Source organism: Orcinus orca, chromosome 1 (genome assembly GCF_937001465.1).
Source record: "Orcinus orca chromosome 1, mOrcOrc1.1, whole genome shotgun sequence".
Taxonomy (NCBI): Eukaryota; Metazoa; Chordata; class Mammalia; order Artiodactyla; family Delphinidae; genus Orcinus; species Orcinus orca.
In genome coordinates this window covers 129,232,905-129,257,162 of record NC_064559.1, presented here as the reverse complement: position 1 = coordinate 129,257,162, position 24,258 = coordinate 129,232,905, and the positions used below count along the sequence as shown (strand labels likewise).

The following is a 24,258-nucleotide window of genomic DNA, read 5'->3' as shown; positions in this document are numbered from 1 at the left end:
AAAAAAGAATAAAGTAGGGTATTTAAAATAAGGGGAGACTAGAAAGACTGGGTCCACAACAGACTCAAACAAGAAACGAATGGTAAATTTCCATCTGAAATATCAAGATGCCGCTTCCCTTCCTTTGCTTTATCACTTGTCCTTGTTGATATCTCATGCAAGAGAATGAACAGGCTTTAACAGGGTTGACCTACCTTAAACCCTTCCCCCAACAGATCCTCCAAACATGTAAAATACCTTTGCAAAGTTTTAAGTATTCACGTTGGGGATACAACAAACCAAAGATCACATGCTTTGAAGTCAAATTTCAAAAACTTCCAAAAACTGTGTTCCCAGTTCCAGAGTGACATAAGTAAGTAACTTAACCCTGGTGACCTCATTTCTTGCAAGTTGTCTCCTTCCTTCCAGGGCCATTGTGAGGAGGAAGCCCATCTCAGTGCCTGACACACCTCAGAATTAACACTCGCCATTTATATCAGCTCGAGTACAGAACTGGTATGAACCAAACCCCACCGCAACCTGTTCCCTTTACTGTCTACAATTCAAAAAGCATTCCACCACAGACAGGCTCACCTCAGATACTGCCCATCCCCACTGTCCGTTCCCATCACCACACATCTCCACTCTCCTTCCTGACTGTGTTTGCATCCCAAATTCTCATTCTCTTCCAGATTACTGCTGGCGAAAGAGATGAAGTAACTTTTTTTTTTAAGTAAGTTTGTCAAAAAAGAAGCAGACTCACAGACATAGAGAACTAGTAGTTATGGGGCGGGGAGGCAAGTTTGGGGTTGGGGGTGGGAGGTACAAACTACTGGGTGTGGGATAGACTCAAGGATGTATTGTACAACATGGGGAATACAGCCAATATTTTGTAAAAACTGTAAATGGAAAGGAACATTTAAAAACTGTATAAAATTTTTTTAACTTTTAAAATAAATAATAATAAAAAGTATAAAATTAAAGAAAAAAAAGAAGTAGCTAGTACAAATGTTCAGTCTACTATCATCAACTTTAAACACTGGATTAAAATCAGATCCTGTGGGAATAGTAAATACCGAACGTAAGACAGCAGTTTCTACAGGGAAGAAAGAATGGGATCAGAGAGCAAGTGTATTTTTAATATATACTTTTTCTTTAAACTGGAAAAAAAATTTTTAATTAAAAAAATTAAAAGTGGGTTTGTATTTTATGGGGAGTAGGGGGTAGGAATTCTAGAGAAAATCACTTTACATTGATGTCAAGGTAGATTGCGTGCCTTCTTCAAGTTCACTATAGAATCTGAGACTCATTCTATGGCATGAACTTACTAGATATTTGAGAGGAAATGACTATATATTCCAAAACTAGAGAAAATCACATCTGCCTGGGGTAAACCAGAGTGACGTCTAAGGGCATTTTAAATGTTGGCCCTTCTCTGAGAGGTACGGCCACATCTTCAGATCAAGGTATCAGCAAATTTTTCCCTCCAAACATGTATAGTCAAATAAATACAACGATACTATGGCTCAATGTATGAATATTGTGAAACTAACAAGAAATGAAAGATGTTAAAATAACATAAGAGGAGTTGGTCCAGTGTCAAAGCAAATACTGTAACAAACGGTAGGAAAAATGCAGAAACAATAGAAGGTCAACTTTGTCTTCTCTATGTAGAAAATGACCATCAGACTACAAAGCTTAGAACATACTTAGTTAAAGGTGGATTTTGAAAGTTGAAACTTAAACAATGAGGAAGTAATCATAGAGGCTGGATTCCCAGAAAAATCTAGACTCAGAAATAATGATTAATAAAGATGTGCACATTGAATAGCTCACAATGTGAGAAATCTTGGCAAACAGTAGTAACAGGAACCTAGAGAGGGGCCCACTCCTCCCCACTCCCACCCGAAGCCAAGGGTGTCTCCACTACAGGCTGAAGAACCTGGCTGTCACATTCGAGTGGACTACAGAGAGAGGGTGTGCACTCGGGGTGGGGGGGGGCAGGGTAGTCATCACCAGGAGCCAGGGTAGGTATGTGAGGCATATCCAAGAACACCTGCCTATGTCTTCTTGAGGGCAAAACAGGCTTCATTCATCTTTCTACCCCTAGAGCCCATGCCTGACCCATAGTGGGTACTCAGTAAATGATTTTTTATTTACCGATAGTATTACCAGACTAGGGAAATGCCACAGATCTAAAGATCTCTCTTGTTACGGAAAGGCATCTGCATTTGAATGCTTGGTTTTTATGGGCGTCACATCTCCTAGATCTCATCTTAGATGGATCACTAGGGACATATCTGTTTTACTTTCTGATAAAAGTCCCTTATGTCTATGGCACTCCTGAAGTCCAGTTTCGTAACCCTAGAAGTAGGGCCTGGTCAGAAGGAACAACCATGCCCACTGTGCTGATCTACGTCAAGGTGGGAGGAGCTCCTAGGGATGTGTACCCGGAGGCTTAGATTTAGATCTGTGCTCTTCTGTTCTGGTAGCTAACAATTTGAAACTATCGGGCATACTTAATAAACTTATAAAAAATAAATTGGGAATAGTTAAAAAGAAACAAGATTCAGAAAGATCCTAGCTTAATAAAACAAATTCTTCAAGATATATGTAAGATCCTGTCCAACGTTCTAGAACTAACTAGTAATGCTTACTCAGTGAGCCTAAAAAAGCGAATGCTATCTTGGTCTGCACAGGTCTACAATTATTAATAAAATACTATTGCTCATCTTATTTGTTTGATGGAAACAGCCTCATGAGGTAATCAAGGAAAGAATTATTTAAATGAAACAGGTGTGAGAGGAGTATGTGAACTATAAAATCTTAGGCAGTTAGTCACCTCTAGACTCAGAAAATCAACTTGCCAAAGCAAGGATTGGAATCCTCCTTCGAACCACCTCACCAGGTGATGGCATTGATCAAAACAGAATGAGTTAGTGCTTTGTAGTCAAACAAAGGAGCTAGTTAATAATCCCACTGTAACCTAGTAGTCAATTCTGTGGGCCACACTCTAAAAGGGGACATTTACAAACTGGCATCAGTTTTGAGAAGGAGCAAACTGGGTGCAGAAAAGATTAGGAGAATCATACACAGCCTATCATGAGAGACTGGTCAGCCAGGAATGGCTACATATGGCCTAGAAGGGACTTTGGGGGCAGGAGAAACAGCTTAGTACCATCTAACTACTTAGATGGAAGTCACACAGAAATTCTGAATGCCACACATAGGGCAGACCACGGATAAAAACGCAGAAATCCTAGGGAGCCGACCAGAGAGGCACACAGGAGTGGAGAGAGCACGTGTGCCAATGCAGCAACGGTGGGAAGGAGACCCATGAGAAAGCTTGCTGGAGGACATCCTCTCACTCGGGAAGGAGGCCGGCTGGGTCTTGAATTTTATGTCACTATAGAGATCTTGCAGAAAGGGGATCTTAACGAAAGCTCCCAGAGATAAAGGAAAACAGAGATGCTCTTCAAGTTTTTGTTTGCTTTGCCTCACCTCTAGAATATTTAAGGGTCTACACCTCACTCATCACAGTATTTGCAGGTATCCACCAGATTTTTTGCTGCTATCCAGGTTTTCAACACTTGTCTCCTCAGCAGGACTCCAGATGCCTCCTAAATAATCTGAGTTGGGCATGTGAATAGCACTGAAAAATCTTCCTTTCTTTTTCCATAATTACAAGGAAAATCATGGCAGTAGCTTGGGAATGTCTATTCATTCCTCACCGATTACTTGGCAAGTCTGCTTCACAGGATGAGTCTCGGAGTCCATTATGACCTGAGGAAGAAGGCAGGAAATCCACCCCCACTGTCCCAAGTGTCAACCGTAAACTCATCTCTCTGGAGCTGGGAAACCCTTTCCGCTCCCAGACCACTGACCACATTCATCCAAGTGCTCCCAGCTGTCTACCCCAGAACAGAGTCAAAACACACACTGCCCCGACTCTGAACTACTGATGAGACGAGGGTGGAAAGGAGGCCAAAGGAGGAACAGACCCCAGCATCTCAGTCAGCTTTCAGTACATCTGGAGCTCCTCTTGGGGACCCTCTTCTGCTTACTACAGCTGAGTCGGCCCATAGGAGAGATGGCTTTATCCAACCAGTGAAGAACAGAATTGAAACACCTCCTTTTAAATGTAGGATAGATGCTGGCTAGAGAGATTTCAATGGAGTTTTACAGAGGTATTAACTGTGCTAGATATCACTGCTGTTTTCTCCCCAATGAAAACTAGAGGGTGTGAAATTTCAGTGAGGTCACATGCTACTCTCCACATCTCAACAGTAAAAACTAACTCCACATTTTACCTGATTGTAATGTCATCTGAGAGCACAGAAATGTGGGGAGAAAGTGAGTGTCTCTGGAAGCATTGCACCCTCCATCAGAGTGCTGCACCGCAACACCAAGGTCCCCTGGACATGATGTCATGAAGGCTTGCTAGGGGACACCCAAGCACAAAGAACAAAATAAGCCCAGCTTCGCATCCTTTCCAGGTCAAGGGCCGAGGGACTGAGGAGACAGCAGTACCCAGGCTGCAAAGGGCCCCCAGCAGGACTCAGCAGAGAGAAGCAACTGAATCAACAGTGTATTCCACGAGCAGGCCTTGGCCTGGACCCTCTCATCCTACCCCTGGCTGCATACACCATCATACATCAGTGGTTCCATGAGAAGAGGAACACAGCACTTGCAACAGAAAAGGGGATGTCTTATCCACCTCAGTTCTGTTTTCCTGTTCCTTTTCCTTTCCCAACTTTTCATGGCGAAGAAGCTTCTTTGCTGCTTTGCTCCCACCCACCATGTGTATCGAGCCCTTCCTTTATTTGGTCCGTCAGTGGGCACAGACTACCCCCTATCTTGTCTGAAACAAGCACATCTTTGAACCTGCTGCCAGCCTCAAACACTGTCCTGTTTCTCTTTTATTTCAAGACAAACCTCTCCATTTCCTCACTTATTACTCCTTCCTAACCCCCACCGGAAATTTGCTCTACTGAAAACAATCTCTTAAAAGGTCACCAGTGATCTCTCTGTGGCCAAGTCCAGTGGCCTGTTTCCTCTTCCTGGCCTCTCTGCAGCACTCCTGGGGCCCCCTCCCATCTCTCTTCCCTCTGGCTTCTTGTTAAAGGACCTGGAGCTTCCCTCTCTGGTCTGCCTTCTCCTCCTCCCCTGAAAGATGCCGATTCCCCGAGTTCTGGCCTCCAATTAAAATGGTTAGGGGCGTGGGCTCTGGAAACTGAATGTTCTGTTTAGAATTCCATCTCCACCATGCCTCAGTTTCCTCACCAGTAAATCAGAGATCATTAATAGCGCTTCCATCAGAAGCTGCTGAGAAGAATCAATGACTTAATTTACATAAATCTTAAGAACTCAATAAATGTCCACCCCTAACCTTCTATCTACACTTTGCTGGCCACTTCTGTCCAGATACTAGAAAGATTTCCTCTTTCAAATCCAATATACTATAAAAACCATTTACTTGATACTACTATTTGATAGCTATTTTGATAAGAGGTCATTGTGATGCTGTCTGAGCTTTCTATTTAGAAAATTATCTCATCATATAATTTATAAGAGTTGCCCTCGCCCCATTCTTTGGCCTCATCTCATTGCCAACTCCCACTTGAGTCTGGTGGGGGTGACAGATGGCGTAGGGGTCACAAATGTCACTGACTCAAGACTTGAAAATAAAGAACTAAAGCAAGTGACTTAAATTTTGACAAGGCTGCTTTGATAGTTTTATTTGTTCTTAACATCAAGAGGAGATCTTCCTTCTCTTCTGAACCTTTGGTGGGAACTATACAACTGTTTAGACAGCAAGTTGGTAATACCTATAAACACATTTAAATGTTAGGTCAAAACTTACACACTTTTCCACACAAGTACGTTTTACGACAATATCCACCAGTAGGGAAGTAATGAATAAATACGTAGTGGAAATCCACACAGTAAACCTTAATTCACTTTCTAAAATGTTCAAATGATATTTAAAGTTGTACAAGCAGTTGGGTAGGGGTAAGGGATGCAGGATGCTTTCACTTCTTTACTTTTGTATTTTGGTACGGTTTGCATTCTTCCTGACAAATATTTCATTCACAAAATAAGGATCAAAAAAGAGAAGAGGTTCTCACAGGCAAGGAAGGTGGCATCCCAAGGTAGATGCATCATCTTCATGCAGAGGTGACCTGTCCATGGTCATGGGCTCAGCAGGGATTCGGACCCAGGTCTGGCTCCGAAGTCTAAGGCTTTTCCACCACTGGACGTTCTCCCACTCACCCCACCCCTCTAACCAAACTGAGATAGGAACTCTAAGCTATACACAGAGAATACAGCACAGGCAACTACGCAGCTTGCAGACAGAGGATCAAGAACCAGGAACAGGGTGGTGCCTTAGACACTGTGGCTTAACATAAAGTCCTTCCAACTCATGGAGAAATGAGAGTGCAACCAAAAGTAACCACCACCACCATCACTGTAGCAGACCGGTACACCGTGAACTTGCTGCGGCTTTGATTCAAACCAGCCCCGGAATCTGTAGTCTCAAAGGGCGTTGCCAGCATGGTTCAAAAGTTCACACTAAGAGATTTGGCAGAGATGCCTCAGACTTTAATTCTTCCCCTGGCCCCTATAAAAAGTAGCTTCCTACCGCACGCATGTTTTAGAAAATGCTGTAAGACCGACTGCAGAAGAGGATGTCAATAGCAGAGTTGTCACTGAAAGGAGGAAAAGAAAATTTAGGAACAGAGGCCACAGAGGAAGAAATTTAGGAACGAAAGCCTGACTGGCAAAGCCCACACCTGTGTGTGTGTGTGTGTGTGGCCGAGGTGAGGTTGGGGGACGGGGGGTTATTCAACATCCAGGCCTCTGAGGAAAGGGAAAAGAAGAGACAAATGCATGTCCATTCAGGGGGAGAGATCTGGCTGTGTGTGGACTCTGAAGAGCAGCCCTAAGGTTCCAGCTCAGCTGCTAAGGGCTAAGGACTCCAACAAGCTCAAAATATGCTATTTAATATAAGTCTAATTTCTATACTCGATTATAAGTATGATTGCTGTTGCTATTTTTGCATCCAAAGTAGAATCACATGTTTGAATGATGAGAGACTCACTACACATGGTATTGATTATTTTCTCTATTTCCTCCCACGTGAAATGAAAGGAAGGAGGGAAAACTGCAATGATAAAGCACTCTCTCTATCCATTTGTAGGGCCTTCTGCAGTGCTAAGCAGGCAGAGAGGCTTGAGATAATGAAGAAAGATTAGTGTGCAAACATTTGAGAAGGGGAGAGAAGAAACAACAATGATATCATAGCCAGCATGCCTAGCCACCACTCAGCAGCTAGGATCCCCTAGAAAATGTGTGGGGGAACAGAGGAAAAGGGCCATAAATGCTTAGCTTATAACTTGCCCAGAAGAGTCCTTCCCAGCCCAGAGGGCCTTCTCTTTTCTCTGCACTCACATCCCTAATTCCTGGCCTTCCCACTGCAGATGTGCCTGCCCAACAGTGCCCGTGCTCACACCCTGAAGCTTCCTGGTCCTGGGAGGAAGGAAGATGTTGAAGAGGTCCTCTCCCTACCACCCGGGGGAAAGCTAGGAATTAGGCTTCTCTACTCATGGACTTGCTTCAGGTCCACACAGGTCTAGGTAGATCCTTGCAAAGACCATTTAAAACTGAAGGCCTCCAATGACAACACTACAAGGTAAATATGTTTATCAGTCCACTGTGGATGAAGGAATACGAGCCCTGTCTGAACCAAGAAATGAAAGATGTGTCTTGTCTAACAGAAATCGACTTCTTAGGAAGAAAAACCCAAGTAATGGCACGCCCAGAAAACAAGGCCTCTAGCTCTACACAGAAGTCCGTGGCCCTGTGGGCAGTGAGAACAGGGAGAGAGACCCCAGGATTTCACTGCAGGAATGCATCACAGGCTGCCGGGGTAGGAGGCTTGGATCACGACTCTGGGGGCAGATCACAGTCCTGACACAGAAGTGAAATCGAGAGGTACTGCTTGGCTCCTTAGTCCCCTATTTGCCAGAAGCCTCATTCAGATACAAACAGATTCGTGCCTGAATGTCCAAGTCCTGGCGATAATCTCAAAATCTAGAAGACTAATCAGGAGAACACGGGACTGAACCTACCCAGCAGAGCAAAATGGAACAATTGCTAACATTTACATAATGTGTACTTTTGGTTCTAGGCATTATTTGAAACCCATTACGTGGATTGTCTATCTTGCTTATTTCTCCCCAAAGCCCTATAAAGGTAGGAACTAGCACATCCTCATTTTACAGATGAGACACAGACAGGTTATTGGCCCAAAGTCACAGGGTAAGAGGCAGAACCAAGATTACAACCCAGTCAGTCTCCAAGGCCCCCAGGTTCTACTTTCTCACTGAGAGGAACCTAGAGGGGACCTACCCGACATCTTCAAGTGCACAAAGATTCCCATGGTCATGTTTTTATAAAACGTGCAAAAGTCTTTTGTACTTTTTGTAATGATAAACCCTAAACTATATAAGCTTCAGGCCCCACAAACAGTGTGGATCAACCCCAGGCTCAAAAAACCCTTAACAAAAACTTGAGCACAAGTACATATGAATAATAGCTAAGAGCCCACCATGGCTACAAGTTCAGAGTTAAGGAAAGCCAATGCACGTGGTATATGCTATAGAAGGCTAATGCCTAGAAGAAAATGAAACTTGCAGAAAATTCTAAGAACAAGCTCCTTTCCACCACCTAGTCATATTGAGACGAGAAATAAACATTTCCTCTCTCTCTTAGATATAATGCTCATAATTGGCTGAAAAACCAATTGTGCTGCTGCTTCTTCTTTTTAAAATTTTTTTTTAATGTAACAGATAATATTAACTGTGGTTCCCGATATACTGTTAAGTGAAAAGACACTAACCTCATGATTCCACCTGGAAGGGGAAAAGGCATAGGGAAATAGAGGAGATGCCTCTGCTTGATGATGGTAGCAGCAAGGTCTTCATTGTCAAGCTTATTTTTGGAATCTTAAAGAACAGAGGCAAAGGAAAGAGTGTAAAAAGCTGTAGATCACAGGATAGAGAGCTTGATAATGATCCCCACTACTATTCCAGAGTAAATAAGTCTGAGTATTTTTAAAGGGGTAGCATGGTACCTCTTCTCAATTCAGCAAACTGTCTATTTCTTTAACTGTTTTGGTCAAGACAGGAAAACAAACCAAAAAAGCAGGCAAACCACAATGGCACATCCCTACCTGGAGGAGCACAGTACCCTGGCAGGCTTAATGGCCACTTCGGAGGCGGTCTTTTGGGAGATGCATCTGACAGAGCCTTGCAGTAGGGGCCTCTACTGTTCCTCCCTAATCTGGGAGTCTAAGAAAGAACTTCAGCAACAAAGAAGGAATTATCTTACTGATAAGTTTTCAGTGTAATATTAACTAATAAAAGAAACTGCTCAAGAAAAGCAAACTAGAAAAATCACCATGTCCTTCAAAAACATCACACTTGCACCACAGAATTCCTTTACACAGACTTGTCAAATATGGTTACTTTCCAGTTTCTAGAGATGGTAAAATCTATTCCTGATGGGTAAATTCATTAAATCAGCGAATATTTATTGGGCATCTACTATGTGCCAAGTTATATTCTAAAATATAGATCTTGATATATCTCATCAGTGAATAAGACCGAGATCTTATTGCTGGTGGAAAGAAACAATAAACAAAAAGTTCTGAATTAAAAACATATTTCTGGGGACTGACTTCCCTGGCGGTCCAGTGGTTAAGACTTCCTTCACCTTCCAATGCAGGAGGTCAGGATTCGATCCCTGGTCCTGGTCGAGGAACTAAGACACCAAATGCCTTGCAGCCAAAAAACCAAAACCTGATGGCGCAGTGGTTAAGAATCCACCTGCCAATGCAGGGGACACAGGTTCAAGCCCTGGTCCGAGAAGATCCCACATGCCGCAGAGCAACTAAGCCCATGCGCCACAACTACTGAGCCTGTGCTCTACAGCCCACGAGCTACAACTACTGAGCCTGCACGCCTAGAGCTGGTGCTCCACAACAAGAGAAGCCACTGCAATGAGAAGCCCGCGCACTGCAATGAAGAGTAGCCTCCCTCCCCCACTCGCCACAACTAGAGAAGACCCAACGCAGCCAAAAATCAATTAATTTTTAAAAAAGCAATGTTGTAACAAATTCAATAAAGACTTTAAAAACGGTCCACATGAAAATACATTTTTACCATGCTTCTGTTCCTCTAGCAGAAAACAAGGCAGACTATCTTCGGATACAGTTTACAACAGGAGTCCACAGACACCCTGGGGTTACTCTGATCCGCAGAGCAGACCGGTTGTCCAAGTGGCACTGGGCTGGTAGGCCAGCATGGCCTCATGGGACATTTGGTCCTATTTAATTATTACTATATGATTGTTTAACTTACTCTTCAATGACTTACAATTTTGGTAAAGACTTCAAAAGGCTTATTAGCCTTCCAAAGTGGTTTTTATCTGTTGAGGGATACCATTTTGAAACCAAGATTCTGTGAGAAGCTACTTTGCTCAAATCAGACATTCCCTGGGAGCAGAAACTGTTAGAATGTGCATTCCAATTCCATTCTTCTTAGTATCTCAGTTAGACTCCTCCTAAGAAACATGCCCAGGTAAGATCATTTCAGCTCCACCCACTCCCACCCCACAACTAATTTCCTCCACGTTCCCTGAGACTTTAAGAAAGCTCCCGGCAGCATGTGCTCTAAGACTGGTGAGGGTATGCTTCACTGCATCCTCAGCTCTACAAGAAAGTACCTGACTCCAACACTTGTTCAGAGCCAAGTGTCAGGAAATGCTGTGCTTCCTTTTGGGACCTGTCATGTTTCCATGGCTTATAAGGCACAGAGGTATTTACCTTTGGTCCCCAAGATGCAGTCAAGGGCCTGGCGTAACCTGTGTGATACATGTAAGACCTTACTACTTTACGAGTGTTTCCATCCCTCACTGAACTATCTACACCAGCTTCTATATATTCCCTGACCTTCTACTCCATTATAGTCTTTGTAGATTGCAAGTTATGATCCTTTTCTTGTCATTAGAGACATACTGATTATATCGCAGGCTGAAGGATTCTACTTTTTTTAGGCTGTTTTCAAACATCTTCTTGCCTATTAAAAAAAAAAGTAAGTTTGTATGTTCTACCAGGTATTATTATCTTATCAAACAAGTATCTTAAATTTACTGACTTTTCCCTGAAATTTTACTAATTAAAACTATCTAAGATCAAATACTTCCTCAATTCAAATATAAAAAGACCAAAGACTTTTTTAATAGAAATGGAATACTTAAAGAGGCAGTGACATACAAGTCTAAGAAATATAATACCAATACTAGTTTTCTATTACTAAGAACTGATAGCCACAACATAGTCATTGAGTACTTACTGCAAGCCAGATACATCTCAACAATGCAGAGTTTAGAGGTGGTAACTATCACTTCCCCCATTTTACTGATTAGGAAACTAGGATAGAAATACCAAATAATTTGCCCAACATCATTCAAGGCAGTAAGTGGCAGAAGGGGGATTAGAACCCACATCTGCATCACTCCAAGGTCCATTCCACACTATCTCCCCCCACTTTGTTAAAGAGGTTTTAAGAAAAAAAAGTAATATTTAAGCAACATATCAGTTATGCCATACATAAAGAAAAAGCAGGAAGAAATCAAAAGGTGTCCAAACCAAGCAATGACAACGATCATGTTCCACAGACCCACTCAATCAGGTGGTTCTGAGCCCTCAAATGAAATGCAGTATCTCATACAAAGGACTAGCAAACATGGATATTTGATTTCCAAGCCCAGAAGAGATTAAAACAGCATTAAATGAATAATCATGATGCCAGGAACTGACAGGTGAACAGTAAAAATAGCTGGGAGGAGGGTGGACAATAGTGACATGTAGCAGAACATCCCTAAGTACCTCACTAAACTAAGATTTCACAGAATTAAAATTCTTAGAATATTCCAACATTTTTCTGTGATCTTGAGCAAATCCCATCTTTCTGAGCTTCAGCAGTCTGATCTGTAAATGTTGGATAATCCCAGGAATCCTCGGAGGTCTGCTCTACTGCTGAGATCAAAAGACTTCCTATGGGGCTTCATTGGTGGCGCAGTGGTTGAGAATCCGCCTGCCAAAGCAGAGGACACGGGTTCGAGCCCTGGTCGGGGAAGATCCCACATGCGCGGAGCAACTAAGCCGGTGCGCCACAGCTACTGAGCCTGCGCTCTAGAGCCCGCAAGCCACAATTACTGAAGCCCGCGAGTCTAGAGCCGTGCTCGCAACAAGAGAAGCCACCGCAATGAGAAGCCCGCGCACCGCAACGAAGAGTAGCCCCTGCTCGCCACAACTAGAGAAAGCGCGCGCAGCAACGAAGACCCAGTGCAGCCAAAAATAAATAAATAAATTTATATATATATAAAAAAGACTTCCTATGAAAGAACACTGTATGAAAGAACCATATAAATGAAAGGGGTTATTAAGGATGGTTTGATGTTTAAAGGGATAAACCCACAGTTATATAAACCTAAAGTTAAAACTAACTTTCCAAAGGTTCTGAAAGCTGAGGTTTTACTATTTTTAAAAATGTATAATAATTACAATGATCTAGCCTCAGTCCACGCATTTCCTTCAGTCTGCTCAATGATAAGTAGGCAAAGGGCAGAAGTTGCTTCATTAGTCAGCCAAAAGAAATTAACATGGATATTAACGTCCAAGAAAAGTAAGTCTCTAAAAGGACTGCCAAAGTTATCAGTACCTCATTTACAATGCAAAAGGTAGAGACTCAACTGTTGCCAGCCAAGAATCACAAGGGCAAATTAAAATTAATGTGCACAAGCCAGGCCAGGGTATCACATCCAGCAGTTTGGACATGCTGAGTACTCTGAAAGGATTCCTAAAGCTCCGCTTGCAAACCTTGGAAAGAAGTGAACAATATTCTGCAAGTTTTCAATTGGTGGGGTTTGTAATCAATCATACACAAACCACTCACTTTTCTGTTCTTTACAAAAATGTTCAGAAAATCGTCTTCTAAAATGGGCAACACACTTGACAAGGTAAAAGATCTAAATTTCAATTCTGGATACCTAGACTAAAATCAACTCCTTGCTTCAGAGATTGTTTAGAACTTATTAACAACTGAATTATACTATGATCTGGAGACTATATAACGGGGTGAGAAGAGCCGCAATTCTCCCTTGGGGTGTGACAATGGCGCGCTTCTTGGCCTCTACATAATTCACTCCACAGCGCGTACACCCCCAACGCTGGGATGTTACAGCTCTGACAATGCCAGTGAATTCTACAAGCGGTAGGACGGTGCGGTGGCAATCCTGACATGCTTCGGCTCCCGGGAGGTTAATGGGAATTAAACCACAGCAGCCCTCCTTTGTGGCGCTTTGGCCAGAACAGCAGAAAGGAGACAATGAGCGTTCTGTGAGCAGTTCCGCGCCGATTGGCTGCTCTCTCCCCCCAGAAACCCCTGATGTCACGGGCTTGGAATGCAGGGAGGGAGGAAGGAAGGAGAGGATTTGGGGAGGGGGACGCCTCTCATCTCTTTCCCAGACCGAAAGTACTAAAGATAAACCCAACGCATTCTTATGCTGGGTAAAGTGGCAGAACCGAGCGTTACCAAAGCCCAATCACTCCAAACTACAGCCCGCCTCAGCAAATAAACCCTAAACAAAAGCAACCCACAAAGATTTCCTTGATATCGTTGAAGTCTAACGTACTACAAACTTCTCAGTGTTTTATAAAAATAAATCTCAAGTCTACAGCAGATATTCCCAAAGCGGCGCACTCAGGCTTTGTCTCCGCTTCCCGCAGAAGCAGCAGCAATTGGCACCGGTGTTCGACAACCGTGAAGGGTTCTGGACGGCTCCCGTTCTTCCGGTGGTCCCTGAGGTCTGTGCGTGGGATGCTCAGCGGTCTCCCACCCGGGAAGAGGCGAGGAACAATGGGGGACCCAGTTTGGCCACGTAACCGCCTAACTTTACTCGCGCACTTGAATTCGGCCTGGGGTTTGGAGTGCGAAAAGGTTCAGGGTCCGCCAGGAGCCCGGGCCGGAGCGGGTGGCGAAGGCTGCTTGCTGGGTCCCCAGCCGCGCGGACTGACCCCACCTAAGGGCGAATGGCCACGCAGGAGCGCCCTCTTCCCGGAAGGGTGCGTCCTGCAGCCGCAGACCCGCTCCTGGAGCCGAAGGCAGGCGCTGCGGGATTCCAGGAGCCCAGGAACCCACCGCCCGCCGCCAGTCCCGGCCCGCGGCGCTGGAACAAAGCCAGAAGAGAGCCCGGGAGGCGGCGCTTGGAGCCGGGGATAGGTCGGGGACGCGCGGCGACTCTCGCGCCGCCCCGACATCTCCTCTCCGCGAAGCCCGCCAGAGACAAGACGCACTGGGCGAAGTGCCCACGCCACCCCCGTCCCAGGGTCCCCTGGGCGGCGCCCTGCATCCCACCTCTGGCCTCGGGGTCCCGCCCCACCCTTGCCCAGGCGTACCTTGTTCTTGACTTCGGCCGAGAGCCCATAGGAAGGGCCCTTGTTGAAGTGGGTCATGATGATTCGGTAGGCGGGAAGAGGCTGAGCTCTGGTCCGGGGGTTTCTCGCACTCGGCTTCCCCGCTCCTGGCCCCGAGGAGTGGCCGCACCACAAGATGCTCGGAGCTCGCTCCCCTGGGCGGCGCAGGAATCGCCCGGACTCGGCGGCCGGTCGCGGGCGGTGCCTCCGCTACTCAGTCGGACGAGATCCCGCAGAGCCTCCCGGTCGGCTCCGGAGTCCCGCACGAACTGCCCCCCACCGCCTCCTCCGGACCTTCAGGGATTGGCCGACTAGCCCGACCAATGGAGGGCCTCCTCCTCCCGCCTCTCCCGCGAAGGGGCGGCGCGGCCAATTGAAGGGCGGCGGGAGCGGCGCTCCCTCCCCGCGCGGGTCCCTGGACCCCGTCCCCGCCCTCACGCCATCCAGGCCCACGGCGAGGCTGCCCCTCCTCCAGACCCGGCCGACGGGGCAGCGCAGGCGGAGGCCAGCCCCGCGATGGGAGCCGGCCCTGCCCCCGCGCCCGGGGGCTTCCCAGCGGCCCGGAGTTCGCGTCAACTTCCAGGCATTCGCTCGGGGGCCCGCGGAGGGGAGGGAAGCCCACGACGGCTGGCCCGCCGCCGACCCGCCACCTCCTTCTGTCTCCTCCCCGCCTCCAGGCCCAGCGGGCGCAGGTGGCGGGCAGGACCCTTCCACCCGCTGCGGGAAGCACCAGGAGCAGCCTTGGGGCCCCTCTGCCTGAGAAAAGGGGCCCGTCCTCCGACACCTGCTTCTTCCTCCCATACCTAGCAGCTTCCCACGCCTGTTGGTCTGACCTCTCCCCTGCTGCCGCCATGGGAACAGTCAAGGCTTTGGGCCAAATTCGAGTTCACTCTGTGTGTGCCGTGCGGAAAAAACTGGGGAATGTGCCATGGCAGAGCCTGGGCATTTCAAGTCCTTTTCTGTATTCGCACCAGCTCCTTTTTACAAGCATCTTTATACGGGGTTCAGCTAATCCAAAAACCCAGGTGGCTGTTTTTTTAAAAAAAATCTGTAGGCTTCTTTGAAGCAGATCTTTGTGTAGAGATAAATATCCTTGTATCCTTTAGGCCAAGAGTGGCCTCCATTCTTTAGTGGTCCCGCTTCCAACCCACCACTTCCTTTCCCTCTGATCTCGAAGTAATTTGATAGAGAGGAGGAAAGGAACAGAACTTTGGTCACTCGCCTGAGCGCCTGGCACTGTTCTAGATGCCTTCCAAACTTTCTCATTTACTACCCCCAAACAACCGGTAGGTAGACATCATGTCCGTTGTAGAGGTGAGAAAGCTGAAACCCAGAGACCTAAGTATCCTGGCACAGGTCTGCCAGCTTCCAAAGCTGTGCCTCCTGCCATCACTTTCTCCTGCACACTTAGGACATGTTTCCATCCCTGAGACCCTAGTATAAGAGTTTTGTTTATCAAACACCAGCTACTGTGCCAGGACAGACCATGGAACCAGGTGTGGCAACCTGCTTGAGAAGAGGAACCAAATATTTTACCGAAGTTGAGCCATCCTGGAGCAGAAATGAATAAGTCAACTTTAAAAGAAAATGCACAAGACTGCTATTAGCTTTTCAAGGACTTTTGAATGACTGGGGGGTGGGGGGAGAAGGTGAAGGAGGCTAATAGGGAGGAAGGTGAATGATTTATATGTGATTTGCTAATTTAGTAAGGAGGTAGGAATGATAATTAGCTCAGTCTTCCCACACAAATATGACACAGGATAAGTGAGGCAAGCCGTTTGGGCTGTTTTTCCAGTAGTGTGATAGTGGCCAAGTGTCATGGACAAGACCTTACCCGCTTTTCTTTGGGAGTAAAGAGTGTGGGAAATGGTGGCCAGATCTGAGGTACAAATCACAGTTCTATCACATTCCGTTCCTGCTGTGATGTAAGCCTGTCTCACTACAGTGGCGACGGAGAACACAGGGTCAAAATCACTTTAATCTGCTTCAAGGTCATTCCTTGTAGAATGTACAAGAATCATATTCAATTTTGTCATGAAAACTTGACAGAAATGTGAGTTTTGTGTAACGGGAGTTATTGTTTAATGGGTACAAAGGTTTAGTTTGGGATGATGATAAATTTTAGAGATGGATAGTGCTGACAGTCGCAAAACAATGAAAATGTACTTAATGCCACTACATACTTAAAAGTGGGTCTTTTTTAATCCCTCCCTCTTTCTCCTCCTTGCTACCCAATCTGGTCAAGCAACCACGGATACATTTTCTGTCTCTACATATCAGTTTGTGTTTCCTAGGATTTTATATAAATGGGACCATACAGTGTGTCCATTTCAAATGGCTTCTTTCAGCAAAATTATTTTGAAATTCATTGACATTGTAGCATATATCAGTAGTTCATACCTTTTTACTACTGAGTAGTATTCCATTGTAAGGATATATCACTATATATATATATATATATACATATATACCCATCCCCTTGTTGATGAACATTTGTGTTGCTTCCCATTTTTAGCTATTGCAAATAAAACTATGAACATTCATGTACAAGTCTTTTTATGGATATATGCTTTCATTTTTCTTGGATAAATACCTATGAGTGGAATGGCTGGATCATATGAAAGTTATACATTTAACTTTTTAAGAAATTGCCAACTTTTCCCCAAATAATTGTACTATTTTACATTCCCACCAGCAGTGTATGAGAGTTGTAGCTTCTCTACATCCTCACCAACACTTATTATGGTCAATATTCTTAAGTTTAGCCACTCTAATAGGTGTGAGGTGGTATCTCATTGTGGCTTAAATTTTAAGTTTTCAAATAAGTAATGATGTTAGGCATCTTTTCATGTGCTTATTTTTTCATGTGTATATCTTTTTCATGGAGTATCTGTTCAATCTTTTCTCCATTTTTTGTGTTTTCCTATTATAGTATACATCTTTAACTTATCATTGCCAGGACAGATTTAGAAAATCCTGACCAAAGTCTAACAATCAAATGTGTCAGCAAATGTTAGAGTTTAAGTAAAATTTCACATTACAAAATAGCTACCAGGGTATGTCCCAACAATCTCAAGTATTTTAACTGGAGCTGTCTTTAATATGCAGAACGCTTTGAATTGAAATAAACGCTCTTAAAGAGGTCAATGCTACCTTTCCAAATACCCATTAATTAAAAGCAGTTGGTGGGGAGCTTTAAGAAAGTGTTTTCACAGATACAAATCTGTAGATCGTATTGTCATGTACCTTCCCACCAGGACAATAGTAAAAAATATTTTGGAGAATATCCCCTGTAGAAACACAATGCCAGAGATTTACAAAGAAGTATAATAAGAAGGAAACAGTTCTATTAGAAGGCTCAGAGGAGGCTAAAAAGGCTAAGCGACTTTTAAGCAGCTACTATGTGCTAAACAATATTAGAGGTGCATTATGGGCAGAGAGATCATACAATTTATCACCCAGATAGGGATACTTTTGAGAGTGAAAGGGGGTACTGCTAATATTTTTTGTCTCAGGCAGTCCTGATAAGGCTCCTTGACAGTGTTCCTTTTTGCTCTCAAAAGTGTCCCTGTTTAGATGATAAATAAAATGGTCATTCATTTATAGGCATCCCTCACAACAATCCTAAAATGGTAAATATTATCTATACCCATTTTACACTCAGAAACTGACTCAGTAAGAAAGGATGCACAACCTGGCCAAAAGCAGATGGTTAATAGAGAGCAAAATTAGGATTTGAAACTGGGCTTGCTTTAGGATGATTTCTGAAGAACCAACTTCCTAGATCCCTCAAGAATCTAAAACCACCCTTTGTAAGGGCATCTACTCCTTTTTAAAAATTTTTGGCTTCATCTGGGGAGTACCCACCACTCACTTCATGGGATAGTGTCAGTCTCTCAATCTCAGAGCCACCTCCTTCCCCACCAGAGGCTTTCACGTGGCCGACTTGTCAAAGTGTTGGCCCTATCCCCCGAGGCACAGTTACTGGGTCCAAGGAGGCATGTGATCCAAGCAGGGCCCACCATTGTTTTTTTTGGTGAACAGATAGAGAAGCTGCATATTTTGGTTAGAGCAGACAGAAGACTAACTCAAAGTGACATAGACAAAAATGGCTGAAGTCGTTCTAACTTTAGGCATGACTGGACCCAGGGGCTCAATCAAAGTGTATCACAAGCCAGTGTATCTCCATATACCTCTTCTCTTCCACTGACTCTTCCCTTTTGGTGTCAGATTTACCACCAAAAGGTTCAGGCTTACATTCTAACCTCTCAGTAGCTACAAAGAAAAGAAAAAAAAAAAAAAGGCATAATAGAAAAATGAACCATTTCCCAAGAGTTCCAACAAAAGTCCCAGAACTGAGTCTCACTGACCTACTTTGAAGGGTCACCTACCCCTCTCCACAGCAATGTCTTAGCCACAGGGAGAAAAGCCCTGACTGGGAGGTCTGGACCTGAGATGGTATGGAAGGTGAGTAGGCAGCTCCTCCATCACCACAGGAGCTGAGAAAGGGGAGACGCATAACCCCAGAGGAAAAGGATGTCGGCAGGCCAGATAAAATGATGCCCATGTCATCTGCACGTGCTCTTCTCCCTCAGGTGTACATTAGAAGGGCCCCCTCACTTCCATGGACCCCTTTCAGAACCTTGCACTTAATTTTTTAATTCATTTTAAAAATTCTTTTTCTCAAAGGGGGTCCCTAAACTTATATACACTTCAGGCAAAAAGTCTGGAGATACCCTGTAAGGGAGTCATCCAGAATCCCCTTCTCTTCCCGCCAGTTAGGCACCAAGATCTTGTCAATTGCTTACCTACATTCCCTTCTCTTCATTCCCAATAGCCTGAAGTTGAGGTTCTTACCATCTCTAGTCAGGGAATGGCATCCTGCCCACAGGCTTCCTCTTCCAGATTTATCTTCAAACCTGATGCCTTTCAGCATGGATTTCCTCAAAAAAAAAAAAAAAAAAAGAATATTACTAGGAATTCCCTGGCGTTCCAATGGTTAGGACTCCATGCTCTCACTGCCAAGGGCCCGGGTTCAATCCCTCGTGGGGGAACTAAGATCCCGCAAGCCATGCAGCACAGCCAAAAAAATAAAAATAAAAATAATAATAGAATATTACTATATGATCCAGCAATTCCACTTCTGTGTATATACCCAAAAGACTTGAAAGCAGGACCTTGAAGAGATATTTGTACACCCAAGTTCACAGCAGCATTATTCACAATAGTTAAGAGGTGAAAGCAACCCAGGTGTCTATCAATGGATGAATGGAAAAGCAAAATGTGGTATATACATACAATAGAATATCACTCAGCTTAAAAAGAAAAAGAAATTCTGAAACATGCTACAACATGGACAACCCTTGAGGACACTATGCTAAATGAAATAAGTCAGTCACTAAAGGAAAAATACTGTATGATTCCACTTATATTAGGTACCTAGAGTAGTCAAATTCACAGAGACAGAAAGTAGGATGGTGGTTGCCACGGGCTGCGGGGAGGGAGAAATGAGTTCTTGTTTAATGGGTACAGAGTTTCAGTTTTACAAGATGAAGAGTTCTGTGGATGAACAGTGTGATGGTAGCACAACAATGTGAATATACTTAATGCTACTGAACAGTATACTTAAAAATCAATAAAATGGGGCTTCCCTGGTGGCGCAGTGGTTGAGAGTCCACCTGCTGATGCAGGGGACAGGAGTTCGTGCCCCGGTCCAGGAGGATCCCACATGCCGCGGAGCGGCTGGGCCCGTGAGCCATGGCCGCTGAGCCTGCACGTCCGGAGCCTGTGCTCCGCAACGGGAAAGGCCGCAACAGTGAGAGGCCCGCATACCGCAAAAAAAAAAAAAAAAGAATAAAATGTATGTTATGTGTACTTCACCATGATTAAAAAATCCCTGATGCCTTAATCACTTTTCTAAATACACTATGATCATAGTATCCGCCCTACTTAAAAGTCTAGTGGCTCTTCATTTGGCCACAGGGCCAAGCCCCAAGCTCTTCCGCTCACAGGGTTGTTGTAATGAGGATTTCAAGAAATCATGTGTGCAAGTGCTTAATTATATGGCAGTGCCTGGCACAGAGCAATCTGTCAATAATTGGGTGTTATCACCATTGTCATCACCGCAGTATTATCTGGCCTCTCCACACTTTTCCAGCCTGAGTAGTCCATGCTGTTTCACAGTTAGGTGCCTCTACATAACCTGATTTTTTCTGCTTCTATTGTTTAACATTTATCCTTCAAAATCCAACTCAAATATCACCTTTCCCCAGAAGCCTTCCTTGTATCACAAACCTCCTGTAGATGTATTTATTCCCTTTCCTGTGTGTCCTTTCTAAATATTTTGTAAATATTCCTATTGTTGCTCCTGACACAGTGTATTTAATTTACTTGTTTACATGCCAATCATCTTCCTAGACTGTGAGTAGATTTAGGGCAGAAAATTGTGTATTGTTGACTGCACCATCTTATATTGAGGCTGGCATATACTCGATGGTCAAGATGCTTACTCAGTGAAAGACTATGACAAGCACTTTCTTACAAATCTTAACCCATTGAATCTTCATGACAAGAATTTTAGAGATATATTATTGTCCTCAGTTTTTTTCAGATGGAAGAAGCAGAGGCTCAGAGAGGTTAGTGACTTGTTCAAGGTTGCACAGCAGTGATATTAGAACCAGAATTTAGGGTTTTTTTCTGCTTCTGAACCCCATGTTTTTCTTACTACACTATACTACATCATTATAATCCATAGTTTCCTCAGGGAGGGAGTGTAAAGAAAACAGAAAAGTGAGAGCTAAACTCTGGGACTGCTCAGTTTTGGAGGGGAAAAAAGAGATGGAGCAAGTGAAACAACAAAGAAGTGCAAAAAAGTCACTAAAATGAACCCAGAAAACAAGGTAGAAGAAAGTTTTATGGGCAAAGGTGAGTAACTATATATAAAATAAGTGAAGACAAGAAAAAACATTTTATTTTTCACTATGGTCCTTCTTGATGAGAAGCCCCAAGACCACGGTAGAAATCAAATAAGTGGGTAAGACAGGGAAGGGTTGGTAAAGAAACGGAGGCAGCAGGAGTAGAAACCCCATCTCTCGCGGGAAGAAGCAGAGAAGTGCAGCGGTCCTTAATAAGGCGGCAGGTGGGCTGAGAGAAGCAGAGCAAAGAAACCCTAGGCTTCCAATGGAAGGGGCCCGGGAGAGCTGGACAGACTGACTGGTCATAGACCAGAGGGGCCAGGAGGAGCTGAGGGAGTAAGTGCTTCCTCTGGAGGTCTGGACGGGAAGGCTGCCCCCCTCTCCCTATCCCCCACCTCCTGCCTCTGTCTCCCTTTCTCTCTCTCCTTCCTCTCTTCACTCCCATATTCATTCACTCCTCATTCATTCACTCCTCATTCATTTTCTCCCTGTGTCTCCTCTGCCCTTCTCTCTCCTTTGGCCTTTATTCTTGCCTTATTCCTGCTTGAAGCCACTGCTAAATCCCAGTCATTTTATCTATTGTCATTCAGGATCAAAGAAATTGCCGACTGTTGAAGTTTGGTGTTCAAAATCAAACCAATCCTTCAACAGCTGCCAGAATTTGGCAGTCTGTGGCAAGAGTTTAGGAAGAGCAGTGAGGTCCCAATCAGGGATTCATAACCTTCGCAAGACTGTTATGCAAGTGATTTTTGTGTATGTGCTCAGGGACACTTTTCTGGGAGAGTATCCTACTGCTTTCGTCGATTCTCAAAGGGAATGAGGATCATAAAGTTTCGGAGTCTCATTGCCTTTCACCTTCATCAAATACAGTTGCTTCTTTTGAGATTCTTTATAATGATTGTGTTCTTGATTTTGATAAGGATGCAGTTGAAAGCTTCGGTTTGCAGCGAGTAGGGTAAACATCAAGAATCGCAGCTAAGCAACCATTTTGAAGTGCAAAATGACTCACATTCCAATCTTTGTTGCTTTTCGGAAAGCTTAGATAATTTAAGATGGTATCAAAATACTAATACAGTTTAATTCCTCTGTAAACTTGTTCACTCAGAAATGCAAAGACCAGAGCTCCCTATTGAAATGCAATTCCTTTTCACTCTTTGAGGCAGCAGGAATCATTTTCTCAATGGTCTGAATTTCAGCACACAGCTATTCTAACAAAGGACAGTATTTCCACAGAAAGTTGCTTAGCACCTGTTTCTTGAAATAAACATGTTTACTTTTGGCAATGAAGGCATTTGGGAAAGAGGCATTTTATTCAATAGTATTAAAAACATTAACATAGTAAACTAAACTAACTGGTTTTTCTTTTACCTCTCATTAGATTATAAACTCCAGGAGGGCAGGAACCAATCTGTTCAACATTGTATCTCCCACACTTTATACACAGTAGCTATTCAATAAATATCTAATAAATGAATGAAAAATAAGCTGATAACAATGTATTTTATAGAATGCATTTTTGAAGGTACGCCATTTGATCAACCTTTCCTTCACCCCATTCATTAGCTATTTGTTGAGTGCCCATCCTGTACTGGGGGCTCTTCTAGGCCCAGGAAATACAATGGTAAATGAGACAGTTAAGATCCTTCTTTTTATTTATGTATTTATTTATTTAGGCCGTGTCGTGCGGCCTGTGGGATCTTAGTTCCCCAATCAGGAATCAAACCCGTGCCCCCTGCATTGGAAGCATGGAGTCTTAACCACTGGGCAGCCAGGGAAGTCCCAATGGAAAAAGAAATTTAAAAAGAATAGAAAAAAAATTTTTAAGTAAAATTTTTAAAAATTTATAAAATAAAAATCACCCCAAAACCTGCTCAAAAACAAAGATACTTCTTTAGGAGCTTTCAGTCTCCTGGGAGGGGGCGGGGGCGGGGGGACGATGACACAGGCCTTAATCAAGCAAATACAATAGGCAAGATAACTTCTTGTAGTCATGAAGACAGCAAATCGATATTGTGCTAGAGAGTCTGTGTGCAGCTTCCGAGAGGGTGGTCAGGGAGCAGGTGATATTTAAGTTGAGATCTGAATGGTGAGATGAGCTGGAGGATTCAAGAAACAGAGAGAAGTGGCTGGAGGTCTGGAGCAAGAGGGAGAAGGATGACGTGGGAGAGGTAGGCAGAGGGCCAGATCAAGCGAGGTATTGAAGGCTGTGAGGAATTTGGCCTTAAAAGAGTAACAATGGTGATCTGAGGCCCTAAAAATTCTTTTGTGCTTGTTTTCTGAATTAAAGGAAGATTAAAATAAGCCCAGAGAAGTGAAGTATTGAGGTGACTTAAAAATAGAAATTCTTGGGCTTCCCTGGTGGCGCAGTGGTTGAGAGTCCGCCTGCCGATGCAGGGGACACGGGTTCGTGCCCCGGTCCTGGAGGATCCCACATGCCGCGAAGCGGCTGGGCCCGTGAGCCATGGTCACTGAGCCTGCGCGTCCGGAGCCTGTGCTCCGCAACGGGAGAGGCCACAGCAGTGAGAGGCCTGCATACCACAAAAAAAAAAAAAAAAAAAGAAAGAAAGAAAGAAATTCTTGAGTGAGTTATCTGATACCTCATCCAAAAAATGAAATTAAGTAGGTGGGCCCATTTCCCAGCCATTCTAGATAAATAACCACCTATTACATTATAATGCTTGTTCAAGTAAAATCCTTATTACTTAGGGGAGAATGTAGTCAACATAACAGGAAAACATTTTTCCACTCTTTTTTGTGTGTTTAGAATTGGCTACTCTACTAGTTTCCATTTCTTTCTCCAATTTTGCATTTTAAAATGCTTGG

At 44.1% G+C, this 24,258-nt stretch overlaps 2 protein-coding genes across 3 annotated transcripts in view; both read right to left on the bottom strand.

Annotated features, from left to right (window-relative positions):
* The window catches only part of CNN3 (calponin 3), a 31,595-nt gene extending 12,198 nt beyond the window's left edge, over window positions 1-19,397 (bottom strand). The window contains exon 1 of one of the 2 annotated variants that reach the window (XM_049714801.1): window positions 19,379-19,397. In XM_049714801.1, the coding sequence (XP_049570758.1) occupies window positions 19,379-19,381 (3 nt within the window). In that variant the 5' untranslated portion in view covers window positions 19,382-19,397. Of the gene's footprint in view, window positions 1-14,503; window positions 14,788-19,378 lie in introns of those variants that run through there. The other variant, XM_004286733.4, reaches the window with a different exon arrangement.
* Window positions 1-24,258, bottom strand: part of ALG14 (ALG14 UDP-N-acetylglucosaminyltransferase subunit) — a 244,741-nt gene that overhangs the window by 65,770 nt on the left and 154,713 nt on the right. The gene's annotated exons all lie outside the window — the stretch shown is intronic.